We start from the raw sequence: 17744 nt of genomic DNA on the forward strand, positions 1-17744 counted from the left end.
AAGAGGGAAAGAAATCGTTCTAGCATTCAACTGAATTTCTACCAGCACAGACTGTCCTACCCCATGTAGAATTCCCTTGTATATGTTTTGCACCCTAATTTGGGGGCAAAGCCAACTTCTGGCAAGGGAGAGGGGTCACTAGAGAGTCAAGCAGGAGGGTTAAAATTAGACTTCTCAGGCCATGTCCTTCCTTGGTCTATTAATCCATAACTGTGTTCTATACCAATATCTCCCTCTGCGGTCCTGGTCACTGCTAGCCAACTGAAGGGAAGACTATAGATGCAATTTAATAATTCAGGTCCCCAATTTTCCAAGTGTTAAAAGACAGGAATTAACCTTTATTGTCAAGATTAGCTAGCAATTTCTCCAAGTAAATGTTTAATTCTACTTTGTCGGAGAAAACAGGAACCACATCATAACCTGAATATTACCTGGCAGGGCTTCTCCCCATGAGAACTGCTATTTGATTATTTGCAGGCAATTTAATTTTCCCAGAGACTCATAGAAAAGAAGTTATGAGACTCTCATCAATAAACATTCACTAAATGTCTGTTATATGTAAGATAAAGCACAGGGGGACAAAACACAATTGCTTACAGTCATCTGCCACTTTTTGAAGTTCACAAGTATTTGGAATTTTCATTTCAGCTATGATCCCCAAAGTCTATGAGGTGGGGCAGACACCGTTACAGCAGTCACAGGAATGAGGAAAGCCACTCGGGAAGAGAGGTTGTTTGCCCAAAGTCAGCCAGCTGACAAGTAGTAGAGTTTGGCCTCAAACCCAAAACTTCTGACCATGCTCCTTTGGAATCCCACCCATGTAGTCCAGGCTCAGAATGTGTTATTGTCAATGAAATCACCCAGTGAGTAAACTTTGATTTGAAATAACTCAAGTTCTTTATACTCAAATATCCTAGAGCAGCTCATAAGCTCAGTGATGCTTCCTTAAATCTCCTATCCTCCCCTCCCCTTAACACACTTAGCTCCTCCTGCTCTTTTCCAGAACCCCAGAAAAAGAGCTCCCGGCACCAGTCCTACTTCTTGTCCCTCCTGTCCATCTACTCTTACCCTTTTCTTTCCCAATCCTCATACGATGACCCTAATAACCAATGTGGCAAATAACACACCATCCCCAGGAAAGGATGTCAGGGGGAGGAAGAAACCAGATGGGCCTCAGTCGGAACTCTTGGTATCCGATAGCAGGAGAGCAGCAGCTAGCAAGACCCACATATTCATTCACTCCTGTGACAAATATTTATTGATACCTACAAGGTGCTAGGCACCAATGAGACAGCATGAATAACACAGATAAAAAGCCTGTGGAGCTTAATTTCCAATCAAGAAAGACAGTCAATAAACAAAGTTAAAAATACATAATTTGTTAGGTAGTGGTTAGGGCTATGGAGAAAAAAAAAAAAACAGAGGATTAGAAGGTGCTGGGGAAATGGAATTTCAAACAATTCACTAAAAATTTTGTCCACATTACTGCTGCTCATGGTGCCTCTAAAGCTCCCCATCATTCCTATATTTACCCCCAAGAGACTGCTCAGAACACATCTCATCAGTCTTCTACATAAATCTACAGATATTTAAGGCTACTGTCATTACCCTCCACCATACCACAAATCTCTTCCCTAAGTATCCTCAGTTCCTTAAATTCTTCCCTAAAGGACATAGTTTCAAATCCGTCCATCATTCTGGTCACAATACTATATATGTTTGCCTACATCCGTCTTGATGGATGATATCTAGAATAAATGTAATATTATCACTGTAACATGACCGAGGCAAATAGGGAAGAACTAGCATCCCTTTCCTTCTGTACTCTATGTGCCCTATGATTATATTGATCTTTTGATGACTTCTTGATACCCTTAAATCCTAGTGATCTATAATTTGTGCTAACTGATGAGTGTGCCACATCTTGTACTCATGTATTTAGCATTTGAGAGGTAGTTGTGTGTCCTTAAGTACATCCCTAGTCAATTTTATGCTCTCAGATTCAGTTTTTCTTACCAGAGTGTGAAGGCCTTTTTGTATTTTCCATCATAGTCACTACTCCTCCCATAATTCTGTCATCTGCAAATAAGATCAACTATCTTCACCCAGGTCATGGAGTAAAATATTGAAGAGAACAGCACCAAATTTTCTTTCTATATTCCTTCATCATCATCCTTCAGATAAGAATATGTATCATTCTTTCTTTTGTCCATAAAAAATTATAAAACTGCTGATCAATGCCCAATAGACATATTAAAATGTTTATCACATAGTTTTGCACAGTCTTTCAAAGAAGAAACTGAAGTTGGTCTGCCATGTGGTTTCTTGTGAACTGCCTGATCACTTTCTCTTTGAGGCATAGAAAAACCAGCGTCATAGACACCTGTTCTATGATCTTCCCAGGACCGGCATTGAGCTCATCCAACTACAGGTTGAAGGCCAACTTCTTCCCTTTTTGAGAAGTTAAGACTACATTTGCCATCTTGAACTTTCCAGCTGCTCATCCTTTCTCAGGATTTTTCAGCAATTGATCATGATTTGACGTTCTCATTTTTTGGCATTTCTCAATTTCTGGGAAAAAAATTCCAAACCAGAGGGCTTTAATTAATTTTGATTAACACCTTCTACCTTCTTGGGCTTTCACTGAAAGCCATCTAGCCTTTCCATTTGCTTCAATCATGAGACCATCTTCTTTGATCCAAAAGACAGGAACAAAGTAGGAGTTGAGAAGTAAGCAGTTGTTCCTTGTATATTATCTCACATTATAAAACAGGTTCCAGGAAACAAACTGAGACTTAACATTTTCTTGCTTCTATAATAAAACTAGATGTACATTTTTATTGCTCACAGTATTCTTTACTGTTTGAGTTTTGCACATGACTTTGGTCAACTACAATTCTATTTTCATGAAGCTCTCACTTTCCTTCTTGAAGGAATTACTCTCTGACCACCACATCCTCTTCATGGGCTGGATGGCCCTCCTGGTTCTCTCCTAGTCTATTGAGGCCTGTCATAGCATACATGGTAAGAACCTAATAAGCATTAATGAGTATTTGCTGAATGAAGGATGGGTAGGACTAACATGTAGAACTAAAGAGAAGGTGGGGAGCATCTTCACCAGGGAGAAGAAAGAAACAAGCAGAAATGCTCATAGGATGTTGAGAAGAGAGTGAACAGGCAGTTTGTCTAAAGGGAAAGCATTCCCACAGGAGATGATGGAGCATATGCTGGAGAGGTCATTGAATCATGATTGCCAGCTAAGGCATCTGAATTATATTCTATTTGAGCAGAGAACATATATGCAAAAATATGTGTTTTAGACTGTATTGAGCTAATAAGGTTAATCTGCATATTTAAGTTGTATTCAGACATAGCCTATGACATGGGTCCCCAGTCCCCAAACCATGGACCGGTACCAGTCTGTGGCACGTTAGGAACTGGGCTGCACACCAGGAGGTGAGTGGTGGGTGAGCAAGCAAAGCTGAGCTCTGCCTCCTCCTGTCAGATCAGCGGTGGCATTAGATTCTCACAGGAGCATGAATCCTATTGTGAACCGCACATGCAAGGGATCTAGGTTGTGCTGTGCACTCTTTAAGAGAATCTAATGATAAATGTAATGTACTTGAATCATCCTGAAACCATCCCTGCTCCCTGTCCATAGAAAAATTGGCCAGGCACAGTGGCTCATGCCTGCAATCCCAGCAGTTTGAGAGGCCGAGGCAGCTGGATCACTTGAGGTCAGGAATTTGAGACCAGCCTGGCCAACATGGTGAAACCCCGTCTCTACCAAAAATACAAAAAAGCAATAGCCAGGCATGGTGGCATGTGCCTCTAGTCCCAGCTACTCAGAAGGCTGAGGCAGGAGAATCACTTGAACCCAAAAAGTCGAGGTTGCAGTGAGCTGAGATCTCACCACTGCACTCCAGACTGGGTGACAGAGCATAACTCTGTCTCAAAAAAAAAAAAAAAAAAGAAAAGAAAAAAGAAAAAATGTCTTCTATGAAACCAGTCCATGGTGCCAGAAGATAGGCTGGGGACTACTGTCTTACGAGATCACCAGATTTAATGTCAAGGGAGTCTCCAGTCTGGAATGCTCTAAATATTCACAGTGGAGTTGAGGTCATTTAGGCATCCAGAAAAACAAATTCCTAAATCAAAATTAAATCTTAATTGCCAGATGAATAAGTGTTGCTTAACTGATCTGAATGCTTTTACTATTGATCAGTTTATTCATTTTAATAATCTTTTAAAATGTCAGGCCTTTCTAAGTTGGGGGTGGAAGCAGTTTCCAATGACCTTCCAGAGAAATAAAATACAATTTATGAGACTGACTATGATACTTGATCACTGCTACCATGGAAACAAATAGCAGTTCTCCTTCTTATTGTAACATAAACGTTTTCTAAATGAGGAATTCCTTCTTAATCTGAGTTCTTGTTAAATACAATCACTGGCAACAAAACGTAATTCAAGGTGTCTGCCTGGCTCTTGGATACAAAATGGCACATTCAAAAATAGCCTATAAACATGCATGTCATTAAAGCATTTATTTGCTTTAGTTTCAGGTACATAAATTCCTGGTGTTTCTGCTTGAAAAGTCCTGACAGCTGAAACAGCAGGAATTCATGAACCCGTAAGTTATTCTTAGAAAAGCCATTCAGTGTGAAGTATATTAAATGGGCTGGTATCTCAGCTCTGAATAAAAAGAGGGCACCACTTGCCAAGTTGTCACGTTTCCAAATATCCCCTCATATTCTTTAAGCTACTGTTCTGCGAAGAAGACAGCAGTTCAAGTTCAGCAGCCTAAGTCTGAGACATGGGACCTGGGAGGGACTACAGTTCTCTATGGGGTGGCAGTGAGCCAACTAAATAGAAGACTAGAAGCTCTTCATTATTATTATTATTATTATTATCATCATTATTATTTTTGAGACGGATTATTGTTCGTTGCCCAGGTGGGAGTCCAGTGGCACCATCTCAGCTCAATGCAATCTCCACCTCCCCGGTTCAAGCGATTCTCCTGCCTCAGCCTCATGAGTAGCTGGGATTACAGGCGCACACTGCCACGCCTGGCTAATTTTTGTATCTTTAGTAGAGACAGGGTTTCACCATGTTGGTCAGGCTGATCTCGAACTCCTGACCTCATGATCCACCCACCTTGGCCACCCAAAGTGCTGGGATCACAGGCGTGAGCCACTGCGTCCAGCTGAAGCTCTTCATTATTAGAGTTTGAGTTTTAACTGATATCAGTAAAGGAAGATAGGTTGTACACAGCAGATGAGTTTTGGTTTTACTCTTTCTTTCCCTTGACTTATAAGACAAAAGCGTAAGGTCAAATTCACAATTTGCAACTGCACCCATCTCTTCAAGATGTGGCAACATGTAGGTAAAATGTACGTTCCGTTTTTGAATTTATCATCTTGAATAAAATGTAAATAGCAGTAGTTAAGTACTGAATTGTATATTTAAGAGGAACTTCAATATACCTACAATAGAGTATTTTGCTCTTTTATTATTTTCATTTGCTACTGTAACATAATTCATCATATTAACTTTCATTGCATCAGTCTAAGTGCTCTGAAAATGCTAAAATGGATATTGATTTGTGTGAGGTCAGTCTATTCATAGCAGAACCTTAAACCAAAACCAGAATTTACGCTGCTCTGTGAAGCATCTCCCTGCAGATATGGCACAGGGAACAGGATTGAGATGGCACAAAGTCACACTGGGTTTCAAGTTTACTTTGCAGGATTAAACTGATGCTTTGTGTAGCACCACAGATGTAGTGTTCTGGAGTACCAACCCTTTGCACATGGTGGAACATAGGGAAAATGATGATATTTGTAAAGTACTTTGGGTAAAAGACTGGGTTTGCTGATAACTGGAAGCCTGTCCTGGCTTCCCCCCTGCCCCACTTTTCTAATAACCTTTATTTACATTCATTTTCTTGTTTTAACTGAAGTTAAATATATATAATTTACCATCTTTACCATTTTTAAGTGTACAGTTTAATGGTAATAAATATTCATTTGTCCCCCTTCATCTCCCCACTTCCTGGCCTCTGGTAACCCCTCCAATCTTGGCTTTCCCTGGCTATCTTGAGGTCTGAGAGAGTCACTATCCTGGCACTCTTATAACACAGTTGTGACCCAGAGGCAAAGGCTGGGGAGCTCTGCAAGGCAATAATCACGGTATAACAAAATTCACAGTACAGCCAGATGTCAAATGAGCATGTGATCTACCAATAGTTTTGCAGTAGAATATCATAACAATGAATCAGCATTCATTGTTATGCATAGTTTAGAAATCAGTTCAAACCAAAATGAGAGAAATGGAAGTCATTAAAAAGACTACGGAGTAATTTGTTACTATTAGTGTAGGTATTGCCTGTCCCTGAGAGCCTTCAGAGGATAGGAATTCAGAGCTAACTTCCCATTGTACAATGATGACAGCAAATGGAAATTATTTACTTAGATACTCCTGACAGAGCAATTACGGAATCAATACTGTATTGTTAAGTTGCTTCAGAGGTTAAGTCAGTCCTGATCCTGTGAGTTCAAGTTGGCATATTTGCCCTGGTTCAACTACTGATGTCCTTTGGTATGCTGAGTACCTAAATTGCCTTGTCCTCCTCACTTTGCATCACGAAATAGAATTAAAACTTGCCCTCTCCTTTATTCATGGAAATAGAATAAAAATAAATGAGGAGTTAAAGGTGTATCTCTGTGCAGAAAGAGGAAGAAAGTTCAGCAGTGAAAGCCTGACTAGTTTCACATGGCCAGCAACTCCTGCCAGTCAGAACAGCCTGCAGAAACAAGACTAGATCCTTCCCCAGACACATAACACTGGAGTTCAGTGGTATGAATCAGAGATGCCTCAATCTCATTGCACGAGGAGAGTGTTGGATAGTTCATAGCCATTTCTCACTGACAATATCTCCCTAACATGAGAATAGGACATTGAACTTTCTAAGTCAATTTCACAATTGTCTTCAGGTAAAGAAAGTGAGGAATATATTCAACAACCTAATATAGTCCATAAGCCATAATCACCTGACTCTCCTATCTTATTCCTACCAGATTTCTGCAGCATAATTGCATTAGACACATATCCAGGAAAGCATTTTTTGGATTATATAATCTGCAAATATTGTGAGTAACTTCTTTCTCATTATATTTTAGGCATAATTTTTAAGTAAAGACTAAAAGGATAGAATGGTACTTTTTCAAGGCTCAATGTGATCATAAGGAAATGGGAGAAATAGGTTATCATAAAGTACTTAGATCAGTTATTACACTGAAAGAATTATTAAAAGATTCCTAGTTTTACCAGAAGACATATAAAGGTTCTCCTTAACCTTGTCTTCTCTAGCTTGGGTCACTTCCACAATGTTTTAGCATTTTATTTCTATTCTAACTCTTGCTAACTTGCTATGTATTTTCTTAAAATGCTAGTCTACTAAAGATGTGACCAAATAGGACAAAAGCAAAAATTGCCCCACATACTTAGTTATTATACCCTTACAATCTAATGTGATATAATATCCAAAAACTTTTTTTTTTTTTTTTTTGAGATGGAGTTTTGCTCTTGTCACCCAGGCTGGAGTGCAAAGGTGGGATCTCAGCTCACCGCCACAACCTCTGCCTCCCAGGTTCAAGTGATTCTCCTGCCTCAGCCTCCCAAGTAGCTGAGATTACAGATGCACGCCACCATGCCTGGCTAATTTTGTATTTTTAGTAGAGACAGGGTTTCTCCATGTTGGTCAGGCTGGTCTCAAACTCCCGACCTCAGGTGATCCACCTGCCTCAGCCTCCTAGAGTGCTGGGATTATAGGCGTGAGCCACCATACCCAGCCAATATCCAAAACATTTTAGGACCACTTTCTCTGCCCTGGCCCTGGTGTTGCACACACTGGGCTTGTGTTATCTGTACTTTCTGGACATCCCTTGAATTTTCCCCCTCTGCTCATTCAGGAGAGTGCTTGCAGATGCAGATTTCCATATTCATAATCATCATCAGTGGCTAATATTCTGATTATATATGACTAAAATGGGGTATTGAGTTTGCCTAATTAACTCACCCATGCTATTTGTAGATATCTCAACCACAACTGCATCACAATGCTCAGACCTGGAATATTCAAAGACTTACATCAGCTAACTTGGCTGTAAGTATTCTAATTCTTTCTCTCATAAAGGATCATAATCTTGATGATATACAACAGTACTCATAGAGTTTCTACTATTTGACATATATTGTTTTATATCTACTTTTCTGATTATCATATAATCTGCAGAACTTTACCTAGGCAATTCAATGTCATGTCAAGTAGTGGTTATGTGAAAAGCTGGTCAAACTTTTTCAGGAGGCCTTCTGAGCCCTGCAGTAGGCTTGCTAAGCCATCCGTCCATCCAGTGCTCACCAACAGCAGGAATCCTTAACCTCAGCACTACTGACATTTTTGCTCACTTAATGCCTGTTTTGGGAAAGGGTAGGATGGGAGGTCAGAGTATGTCCTTTGCATTTTTGTATGCTAAGCATCATTTGTGGCCTCTACCCAGTAATGCCGGTAGTATATCCCTTCTCCCAAGATATACCCCTTCTACCAAGAGTTGTGACAACTAAAAATGTTTCCAGACATTGCTGAATGTCCCTTGGAAGGAAAAATTGACCTCTGCTAAAATGCACTGTGCTAAAAAGTAAGCAAGTTAAGAACTTGTTCTGCTTTACAGAGCATTCAGAGAAAAGTCTGAAAATATGATAGCTCATGGTATTTCACCACTTTCCAGACTGAGCCACCAGCTTCATTCCAAGAAATCTTAAGTCAGATGTCTGTGCTTTCACCAGGAAAATACACAAGGGGGAGGTTGGAAGTTTTCTGTGTTGTTTGCCCATTTTCTGCAGGTTGTCCTGATCTAGTGGGAAAAGTCAGGGCTTCAGTTTCATCCAGGCCCTTGTGTGTGCCTGGCTCCTAGCTCCATGCTTAGTTTTCCAGGTAACTTTTGCTTGCTTTCCTTCCTTCTTTTTTTTTTTTTTTTTTTTTTTTTTTTTTTGAGACAGGGTGTCACTCTGTCACACGGGCTGGAGTGCAGTGATACAATCTTGACTCACTGCATCCTCAATCTCTGGGACTCAAGTGATTCTCCCACCTCAGCCTCCCGAGTAGCTGGGACTACAGGTGTGAGCCACTACACCCAGCTAATTTTTATATTTTTAGTAGAGACGGGGTGGGTCTCACCATGTTGCCCAGGATGGTCTCCAACTCCTGAGCTCAAGTGATCTGCCTGCCTCAGCTTCTCAGTGTTGGAATTATAGGCATGAGCCACTGCACCTGGCTCAGGCAACTTTCTTAATCTTCCTAGACCTCTTTATTTTCATCTGTAAATTATAATTCCTTTCCAAGAGGGATGTTGTGAGGATTACATCACATAACAGTTACTCAGTTCCACATGCAAAGCTCCTGGCATATAGGTGCTCAGTGTGGCTCCCTTCTCCCAATCCTACCCTCACTGGCCACTGCAAATAAGAGGAAATACAACCTGGCTTCACAGGCAACAAGATGAATACAAGCCTATTTCCCCTTACTCTAATTTATTATACAAAATATAGTTTTAAAAAGTGGCTTGGATATGCAAATAGTTTCACTCTTTCACCTGCAAAGCTCCCTATGAATAGTGTGACATCCATCCATTGATTTATACACACCTTATTTAACATACCAGTTTAACACCATAAGACTGAAGAACTCTCTGTGATTTCCTAAAAATTAGATTTTCATTCATCCTTCAGCTCAACCAATCAGTAGGTTAGAGCATTTATGGAGCCCAAACGAATTCAATACATGGCAGTTGTGCCACACCCAGGTACCCAGAGATGACAAATACAACCTGGATCTTTAAGTCTAGAGGGAGGTGGAGGCAGCAGGGAGAAAGCAAAACAATCAGGATCTGAGTTGATAAGGGGGATGGAAGCTGTGGGAAAGGAAAGAGTTGCTCCAACCACAGAGGGAAGGAAAAGCTCTCAGGGAAGAGAGAGGTGAGCCAAGTATGGAAGCACATGAAGGAGTAGGCCAGGTGTTGAGGGGAGGAAGGTTTTATTTCACAAATATCTCTAATATCGGAAATGTTTCTTGATACATTTTGTCAGAATTCTAGATGACAATCCAATAACCAGAATTTCACAGCGCTTGTTTACGGGATTAAATTCCTTGTTTTTCCTGTAAGTATTCATCAACCTTTCAATACATCTGTCGATAAATTGCAATGACATCTTGCACTAGCTAACAAAAAGATCTTTTAAAAAAATCAAGCCCACAAAAATTTTGATTGGTCAAAACTTCTCCTGTGTTTCCAGCCATAGTTATTGTTAATATAATACTTCCTGGTGATGGCTCAAAGGGAAGAGCTGACCAGATTATACTGAATATTTTAAGCCTACTAGTTGATTTTTCTATCCCCATTAATTTCCTTTAGTGCTGAGGCATGTTTTTATTTGCAGTGGTTGACCAAAGATAGTATTAATTTTCATATCCTAACTAGGTTTATATTTTCTTAGAATCTCCCAGGAGTTCATCCCTAATTCCATTTTTAATGGAGGAAAATGTGCCTTTGCCCAGCAAGAGTCACTGAAACTTTCAAAATCTTTGTCCTGCCAAGAGAGCTGTTCTCACAATAATATTTTTACTGTTTATTAATATACTGGAATGATTTATCAGCAGGGGATTATTATGTTCCTTTATAATTGATCATATAACATCATTATTTTTCCATTTGTCAAAAGGAACCACAATATCATAAATTAATCGTGTAGCCCAATATGCTCATGAGTTGTTTTCTTTCCCTAAAATCCCCCTACTGTCACAAAATTTAATGCAGTTTCCAATGTGGCCCTTTAATATTATAAATGATTAATGATGCCCTTAAGAAGAAACTTTGGATGTATGGCACTGGAAATGATTACAACATGAAGTTTACAAGGAAAATTACCATGAACTCCAAAATTATTACCCAATATATACTTTTGTTTCATCTCATAAAATTAAACTGTATAACATCTATTTCCAGGATATATATCATACTTATGCATTCATGGTTTCTTTGACAACATCTGCTCCCTAATTTTTGCCATAGACATATTTTAAAGACCATTTTGAAATAGCTGTATATGTTCTTCATCATAAGATATTAATTTTAGCATGCAAGTTTTGAAATTTTAGAATAAAGAGTGTCCTAAAAGTGTCATATCATTTTATTTCTAATTAACATTTTCTTTGTGTAAAGGTCTATGGTTAATAACTATTTAGAAGCTCTTCCCAAGCAGATGTGTGCCCAAATGCCTCAACTCAACTGGGTGTGAGTATTTGTTTAGGATTTAATTTGTTATTTGTCCTGATTAAGGAAACTAGGTAAGCAATGGATATGACAATCCTGGTTGTTGCAGAAAGTTAATTTTAGCCACAAAGTTAATTCAAGGTTACCTAGAAAGTCCATCTATAATTTCTTTCCAAAACCAAAATTTGATCATATTACCTTCCCAGTTTCAAAATTCTTTGAGGGTTCCCAAAGGGTAAGGGTAAAGTTTGACCTTGCCTCTGAGCACCCAAGACACTCATTTTCCATTCCTTAGTGCATCTAGACGCTGTCCCTGCCCCTCCTATGCATGTATCAAACTATAGCTCCTACGGTCAATTCCCTAAGCATATATTGTTCCTTGGACTTGAAAAGTCTTGCTCCCTTATTCTTTTGACTAACTTAACCATTTCCTTCAAAAGACAACTTAAACATCACCTCCAGGAAGCCATTCCTGACACACCAACCAGTTTCAGCAGCTGCCTATGTACTCCCACCCATTGCATCACATACAAAACTCCACCACACTGCCCCTTTTCTATACCTCATACCTATCTCAGAGCACTATCATCATATAATCATTGGGTTACTTGCTTATGTCTTTTTTTTTTTTTTTTTTTTGAGACCAAGTCTCACTCTGTTGCCCAGGCTGGAGTGCAGTGGTGCAATCTCAGCTTGCTGCAAGCTCTGTCTCCCAGGTTCAAGCGATTCTCCTGCCTTAGCCTCCCAAGTAGCTGGGTTTACAGACATGTGCCACCAGGCCTAGCTAATTTTTGTATTTTTAGCAGAGACGAGGTTTCACCATGTTGTCCAGGCTGGTCTTGAACACCTGACCTCAGGTGATCCACCCACCTCAGTGCTGATGTCTTCTGTACTGTTCCATAAGTTCTGGGAAGGCAGAAACCTATCATATGATTTCCTACCCCTGCATTAGGACAATGACCAGCACACTGTAGGTGCTCAATAAGCCTTTGCTAGGATGGCTGTACTAAACCATTTTCACACCTTGTTAGCTTTTAACCAATATCCGTTTAAAATACTTATTTAATTTACATAGTAGCTTCGCCACCACTACCCACCACTCCCTGCCACATATAACTTCACAGTCTTCTGCAACAACCAGGATTGTCATATCCATTGCTTTCCTGTTCCATGAAAATGCTGATGGTACCACTGCTGGAACTCTTCCCAGTCTAATCGTGCAAATTGAGCCCATAAGATGATAAAGTGTTAGTACTTGAGCTTTTGATCCTCTCTGAACTAACCTCAAAATCTCCTGTTATGATACTATTAGGTGGTGGTGTGTTTACTTTCTGACTTTTATTTTTATGCATGTATTTAAATATATGTTGCTAAAAGGCTTCTAAAACAACAGAGGTCTAGTGTAAGTGTGCCACTATTAAAAACGGAAATAACGATCTGAACACCATGAGAATAAGAACAGGTGAAAAGAAAATACTTAGAAACTAAATGAGTGCATCCGCACAACGGGAAACACACAGGAAAGACTAAAAGTAGCAGAAAAACATTAGGGGCTCAGCCTGCCCTCCCTTCCCAAAAGGGGCATCAGTCAGCAGGAGGTGAGGAACCAGCCTCAGAGCTGAGGGTTCCTGAGACACTCATTTTCACAACAGGCTCCCACAAACACTTGAGAAAAAAATAGATACCCAAGAAAAATGCATAGGTAGCAAGATAGCCTGATTGCAATTGAAAGCCTTTCAACACAGAGGGCAGGAAGCTAAGAGGCCAGACAGGAGAAAACTTGCCCTGGGGAGGCTTCTCCTCCTCCCTGACTTGCTATCGAGTTGGACAATTGCTCCCACAACCCCAAAGTGTCCTACTTCTGAGAACATGAAAAACATTTTTTCCATTCTACTTCACAATATTTGGATTTTTAGGAGAGTATGGTGTTTGTTATTTTTAATCACAGTATATTGTGTGAAAAACATACATCTCCAGTTCCTACACAAATCTCCAAGATTATTTTAAAAATAGGATTTTCTTTAAAAGACCAAGGGATTGGTGATTTTAATGTAACTATGAGAAAAGTTCAGAAGCAGAGAGATAGCTATTGCCATATTTGGGGAGGACTGTAAGAAGCTGACTGTGAAGAGAAATCAGGAGACTTGGCAGAAAACTTGTCTGTTTCTTAGTCCCCCGCATTGTTCAAAGTGGGAATGTCAGAGTGTTCCAGAGGATGCTGCCCAAGTGTGTGGGATGCCACTGACCTGCAGAATCACCTGGCATAATGAAGTCTCCCCACCAGTGCTTCTCAGACATCAGCGAGCATCGTAAACAACAGGCAGACTTGCTGAGACACAGATGGCTGGACTTCAGTGCTAGAGTTTCTGATTCAGTTGGTCTTGGGCGAGAATCTGCATTTCTAGCATGTTCCAGACAGCGCTGAGGCTGCGTCCCCGCCATTCTGAGCAGCGTTGCCCTTGGCATTAGTGTCCTTGAGGCCTCATAGAAAGAGCCTGCACTTTGGCATCACACAGATCGGGGTTCTGCCATTCAGAATGTAGAGGATAACTTTGGCCTGAGATTCTCCTTCAGCAAAATACAGACAAAAACATCTACATGATGTTGGAGGGAATGTGAGGATATAATGATCAATGACACCACAGACATGGTAGTTAAGTATCTGGGCTTCAGATTCTGACAGATCTGGGCTAGATCAGTTCTACCACTTACTAGCTGTGTGGGCAGAAGGAAAGTGAATCACCAAGAGCCTTGGATTTCTCTTATGTTAAATGGGGGGTAATAACAGCAATTTGGCAGGAATGCTGTGTTATGCATGTAGAACAGCACCTAACACCATAAAAGCCCAATCAGTGGCAGTTTATGATGGGTTGGGCAATATTATAATTAATAGCATAGTGTTCAGCACAGAAAGACACTCACTAAATGTTAGGCTGCCCTTTCTCTCAGTTTTATTAACCTTAGTTGGAAGGGGGACGGAAGCATAATATTAGTTATAGTAACCCTGAAATAATTAGGGGAAAGCACAGTAACAACCGGAATAAAGTAAAAATAAACTTGAGAACTATTTTAACATAAAGTATCTGTAAGCACATGATTTGTACAAAAAAAATTTTTAAAATATCTTTTCTCCATGACTTCCAGGGATTTGGAAGGCAATCGAATAAAGTATCTCACGAATTCTACGTTTCTGTCGTGCGATTTGCTCACAGTGCTGTAAGTATACAATGGACTTCACGAAATGAGGGAAAACTATATATATTTGGAAGTTAAAAGAAAAACATCGACAAAGAATTTTTAAAATAGTGTTTCGTTTACAGCCTTGGTCTGACACTGCAGTGCTAGAAAATGCACGCATCGATTTATTGATTTGGATGTTGGGGCTGAGTCTCAAGTTAAGGTGCCCACCCTTTAGGGACGCCATGTGCCTTCCTTATTTCTGTGCACCTTCTCAGATGAACTGGGACCTGAAAGTTCCAGTTTCCTAACCCCATGGTCACCAAGGAAAAGAAATCACATACGTGGAAGTGGTTAGCTGTACCATGATTAGCTGTACAATGATTAGCTAATGACTCTTACCACTTGATGTCTTTCTCCCTAAAGAAAAAAAAAAAATCATAATTTCATTCTAAAAGGAAAAACATCTAACGTATTCTGATTGGCCAAAGATTCTGACTCGTGATTCTGATCACCGCTTATGTTTTTCATAGGGGCGGGAAGGCAGATGGTTTGGTCGATCAGCGCATTCATGCTGGAAAGCTTCGAAACATGAGTGTTTTGGTTTTGTTTTAATGATAGTTTTCCACATTTAGTAAGCACTTAGTAATGTTTGTTGATTGGATGGGTGATTGGAAAAAAGAATGGAAAAGGAAAATTAAAAGAGACATTTTCTAAAATAATTAGATATAAACAAAGTGCAGCTTTCTAAACCACTCTCAGGACTGCAAATTGCTCATAATAGCGCTTCCTGAAGAGAACATGGGGATGTCCTCGGTGAGAAAGTTCTTCCTTAGGTTCCACCCCAAAAGACACCTCCCTTGAAGACTTCAAAGGAGGCCTATAATACCCCGCCTGGATCAGTGGTCTCTCCCAATGAGAACTGATTACTACAGCAGACGCAACCCACATGCTGATTCTCGCCATGTCTTACAGGTTTCTGCCTAGAAATCAAATTGATTTTGTTCCAGAGAAGACATTTTCTTCATTAAAACATTTAGGAGAACTGTAAGTAGTGTCGTCTACTAGGAAAATATGATTGCTTCTTCCGAGATTACAAATTTAATGACTAGTGAGACTGCTTTGCCACTAGTAGCAATCAAATCCTGTAGACTATTGGATATTAAAAATCAATTAAGAAAACCAGCATTATCCTGAAATCCAAAGCACATTCAAATCAGACAGTGGGCTTAATATGGATTTAGCCTACCCTAGTTTCCCTACTTGTTTTCTTTGGGTGATTTCTTATTTATGTGTGTTTGGGAGTAAATGAGTTTTCCATGGCTTCTTAGACACAGGAATCATTTCTGTCTACTGGCTGGAGTACAGTTAATTCTCAATAAATGTTTGATAATGAATAACTAACTGAAATAATATTAATTCATTATAACTGAACAAAGGAATTATGACTTATATAGCAAATCCCAGTGTTGAGAATGAGGGTTGGGCTCACTGAAAAATATTCAGGGAGCTCATATGAATTTTTTTCTCTTCAAATATTTGTTTTATGTATCTAAACCTTTTAAATCATTTCTCTTGCTTTTAATTCATTGCTCCCCATGTAATTATGTATCAATGGAAGTTAAAATTAAGTCTGTTACATTACACATAGCAGTGATTAGGATAGAAAACTCATCTTTCTGATCAAGGCCTTAAAATGGAAATTAATTTCTGAACTAACCTCTCCCCTGTTCTTTACACGTTATTTTGAAATCCAGAAAGGACTGGAGAAAATAACTCAATAAGAGTAATCGAAAAAATAACTCATGAATAATTAAGGTAATTCAATCTAATTAATGACCATCATAAATCAAATCCATACATATTTATGAAGTGTCTGGTATATGCAAAGTACTACATTAGAACTGAAAGTATGATCATTTTACAGCAAAAACTTAAAGGCAGCTCACTCAGAGGAGACGTCCTTTCAGGATGTTCCTGCTCAGGCTATGCAGGGTGACTGTGGACTCGAGGTGCATGGTGGAGTGGAGGAATAACCCAGAACAAACAGAGGGGTAAAAATTTTCTTAACCCTCTTCTCATCCTACATATAGGCAGAGGCACACCAAAAATAAGAGCCTACTTAAGAGATGCAGCCTGCTATTAACATCTATAGTGATCCATTGCAATTCATTTAGCCTCAGAAAGCTAAAAGAAATTCAGAAGCGGTTAGGTTTAACTTGAACAAGGCATTCATATGTCTTGAGTTTACAAATGTTAAATGATCTTACTGTCCCTTCATGACAACACACCTATCCAGGGAGGAGTAAGCACAAGTACATGAGGCCCACAAAGTCCTTTCCTCCAAAAGAATGTACTTTATTTTTCTGGGTAACCCTTTCAAAGACATTTTCTAGGTATATGAGATCATCATCCTATTGCTCTATTGTCAGGCTCTCTCTGGCCTGTATGCACCTGCAGTTTCCCTTCTGGGCTGTGATCCAGGTGTGTTCCTCCCACCTGGAATACCACCGGGTGAGACATCTCAGTCGGCAGGACCCTAGGCTGTGGTGTCACAACAGCACCTCAAAAGCAACCTGTTTGAAACAAAACTAACAAGAGACCCCAGTCCGATGGCCAGCTTCTTCACCTGGACTTAACTATCTCAGTGCCTCCTTCCTGGCAGCCAGGCTTGAAGACTGTTCCATTTCCCTCTACCTCTCTCTTAACACATGTTCAACCAGACCCTGAGCCCTGCTACTGTCCCTCTTAAGCCCTCATTCACTCTCACCTGGTCCATGCGGAGGTTCCTGCCTCGTCTTCCTTGTCCGACTCCCAGGCCTTGCTGCCTGTCTTTCGTGCTTCTGACAGAATAATCATTCCATAACCTGGAGCAAATGATGCCACTGCCCTACTTAATGTCCTCCCTCCTTGTTGCCTGGCATTTAGCAAAGTCTTTGACACAGTTCTCAAATGTTAATGTGCCAAAGAATCACATGGGATGTTGGCTTGAATGCATGTTACCAGGCTCCCACCCAGAAAGTCTGATGTGATAGTTCTGGGTCCCAGGGATGTGCTCTTTTTATAAGCATCCTTGGGGATTGGATGCCTGGTCTGTGCTATGAAAACTACTGCCTTGAAGAGCATGCATGACCTTCCCATCTTGTCTCCATGCACTCTCCAGGTTGTCGTCCTCTGCCTCTCCTTACATCTTCCATCCTCCACCCACGTTGGACCACTTCCTGATTCCTAACAAAG

At 40.1% G+C, this 17744-nt stretch overlaps 1 protein-coding gene across 1 annotated transcript in view; it reads left to right on the forward strand.

The window, feature by feature from the left end:
- The window catches only part of RXFP2 (relaxin family peptide receptor 2), a gene marked incomplete at its 5' end in the record, with an annotated part of 64987 nt that overhangs the window by 29683 nt on the left and 17560 nt on the right, over positions 1 to 17744 (forward strand). The window contains 6 exons of the mRNA XM_012465511.2: positions 7080 to 7151; positions 8096 to 8167; positions 10147 to 10218; positions 11280 to 11351; positions 14475 to 14546; positions 15483 to 15554. Of these exons, the coding sequence (XP_012320934.2) occupies positions 7080 to 7151; positions 8096 to 8167; positions 10147 to 10218; positions 11280 to 11351; positions 14475 to 14546; positions 15483 to 15554 (432 nt within the window). The remainder of the gene's footprint in view (positions 1 to 7079; positions 7152 to 8095; positions 8168 to 10146; positions 10219 to 11279; positions 11352 to 14474; positions 14547 to 15482; positions 15555 to 17744) is intronic.

Source organism: Aotus nancymaae, unplaced genomic scaffold, assembly GCF_030222135.1.
Source record: "Aotus nancymaae isolate 86718 unplaced genomic scaffold, 86718_ANA_hifiasm-v0.15.2.pri h1tg000043l, whole genome shotgun sequence".
NCBI lineage: Eukaryota > Metazoa > Chordata > Mammalia > Primates > Aotidae > Aotus > Aotus nancymaae.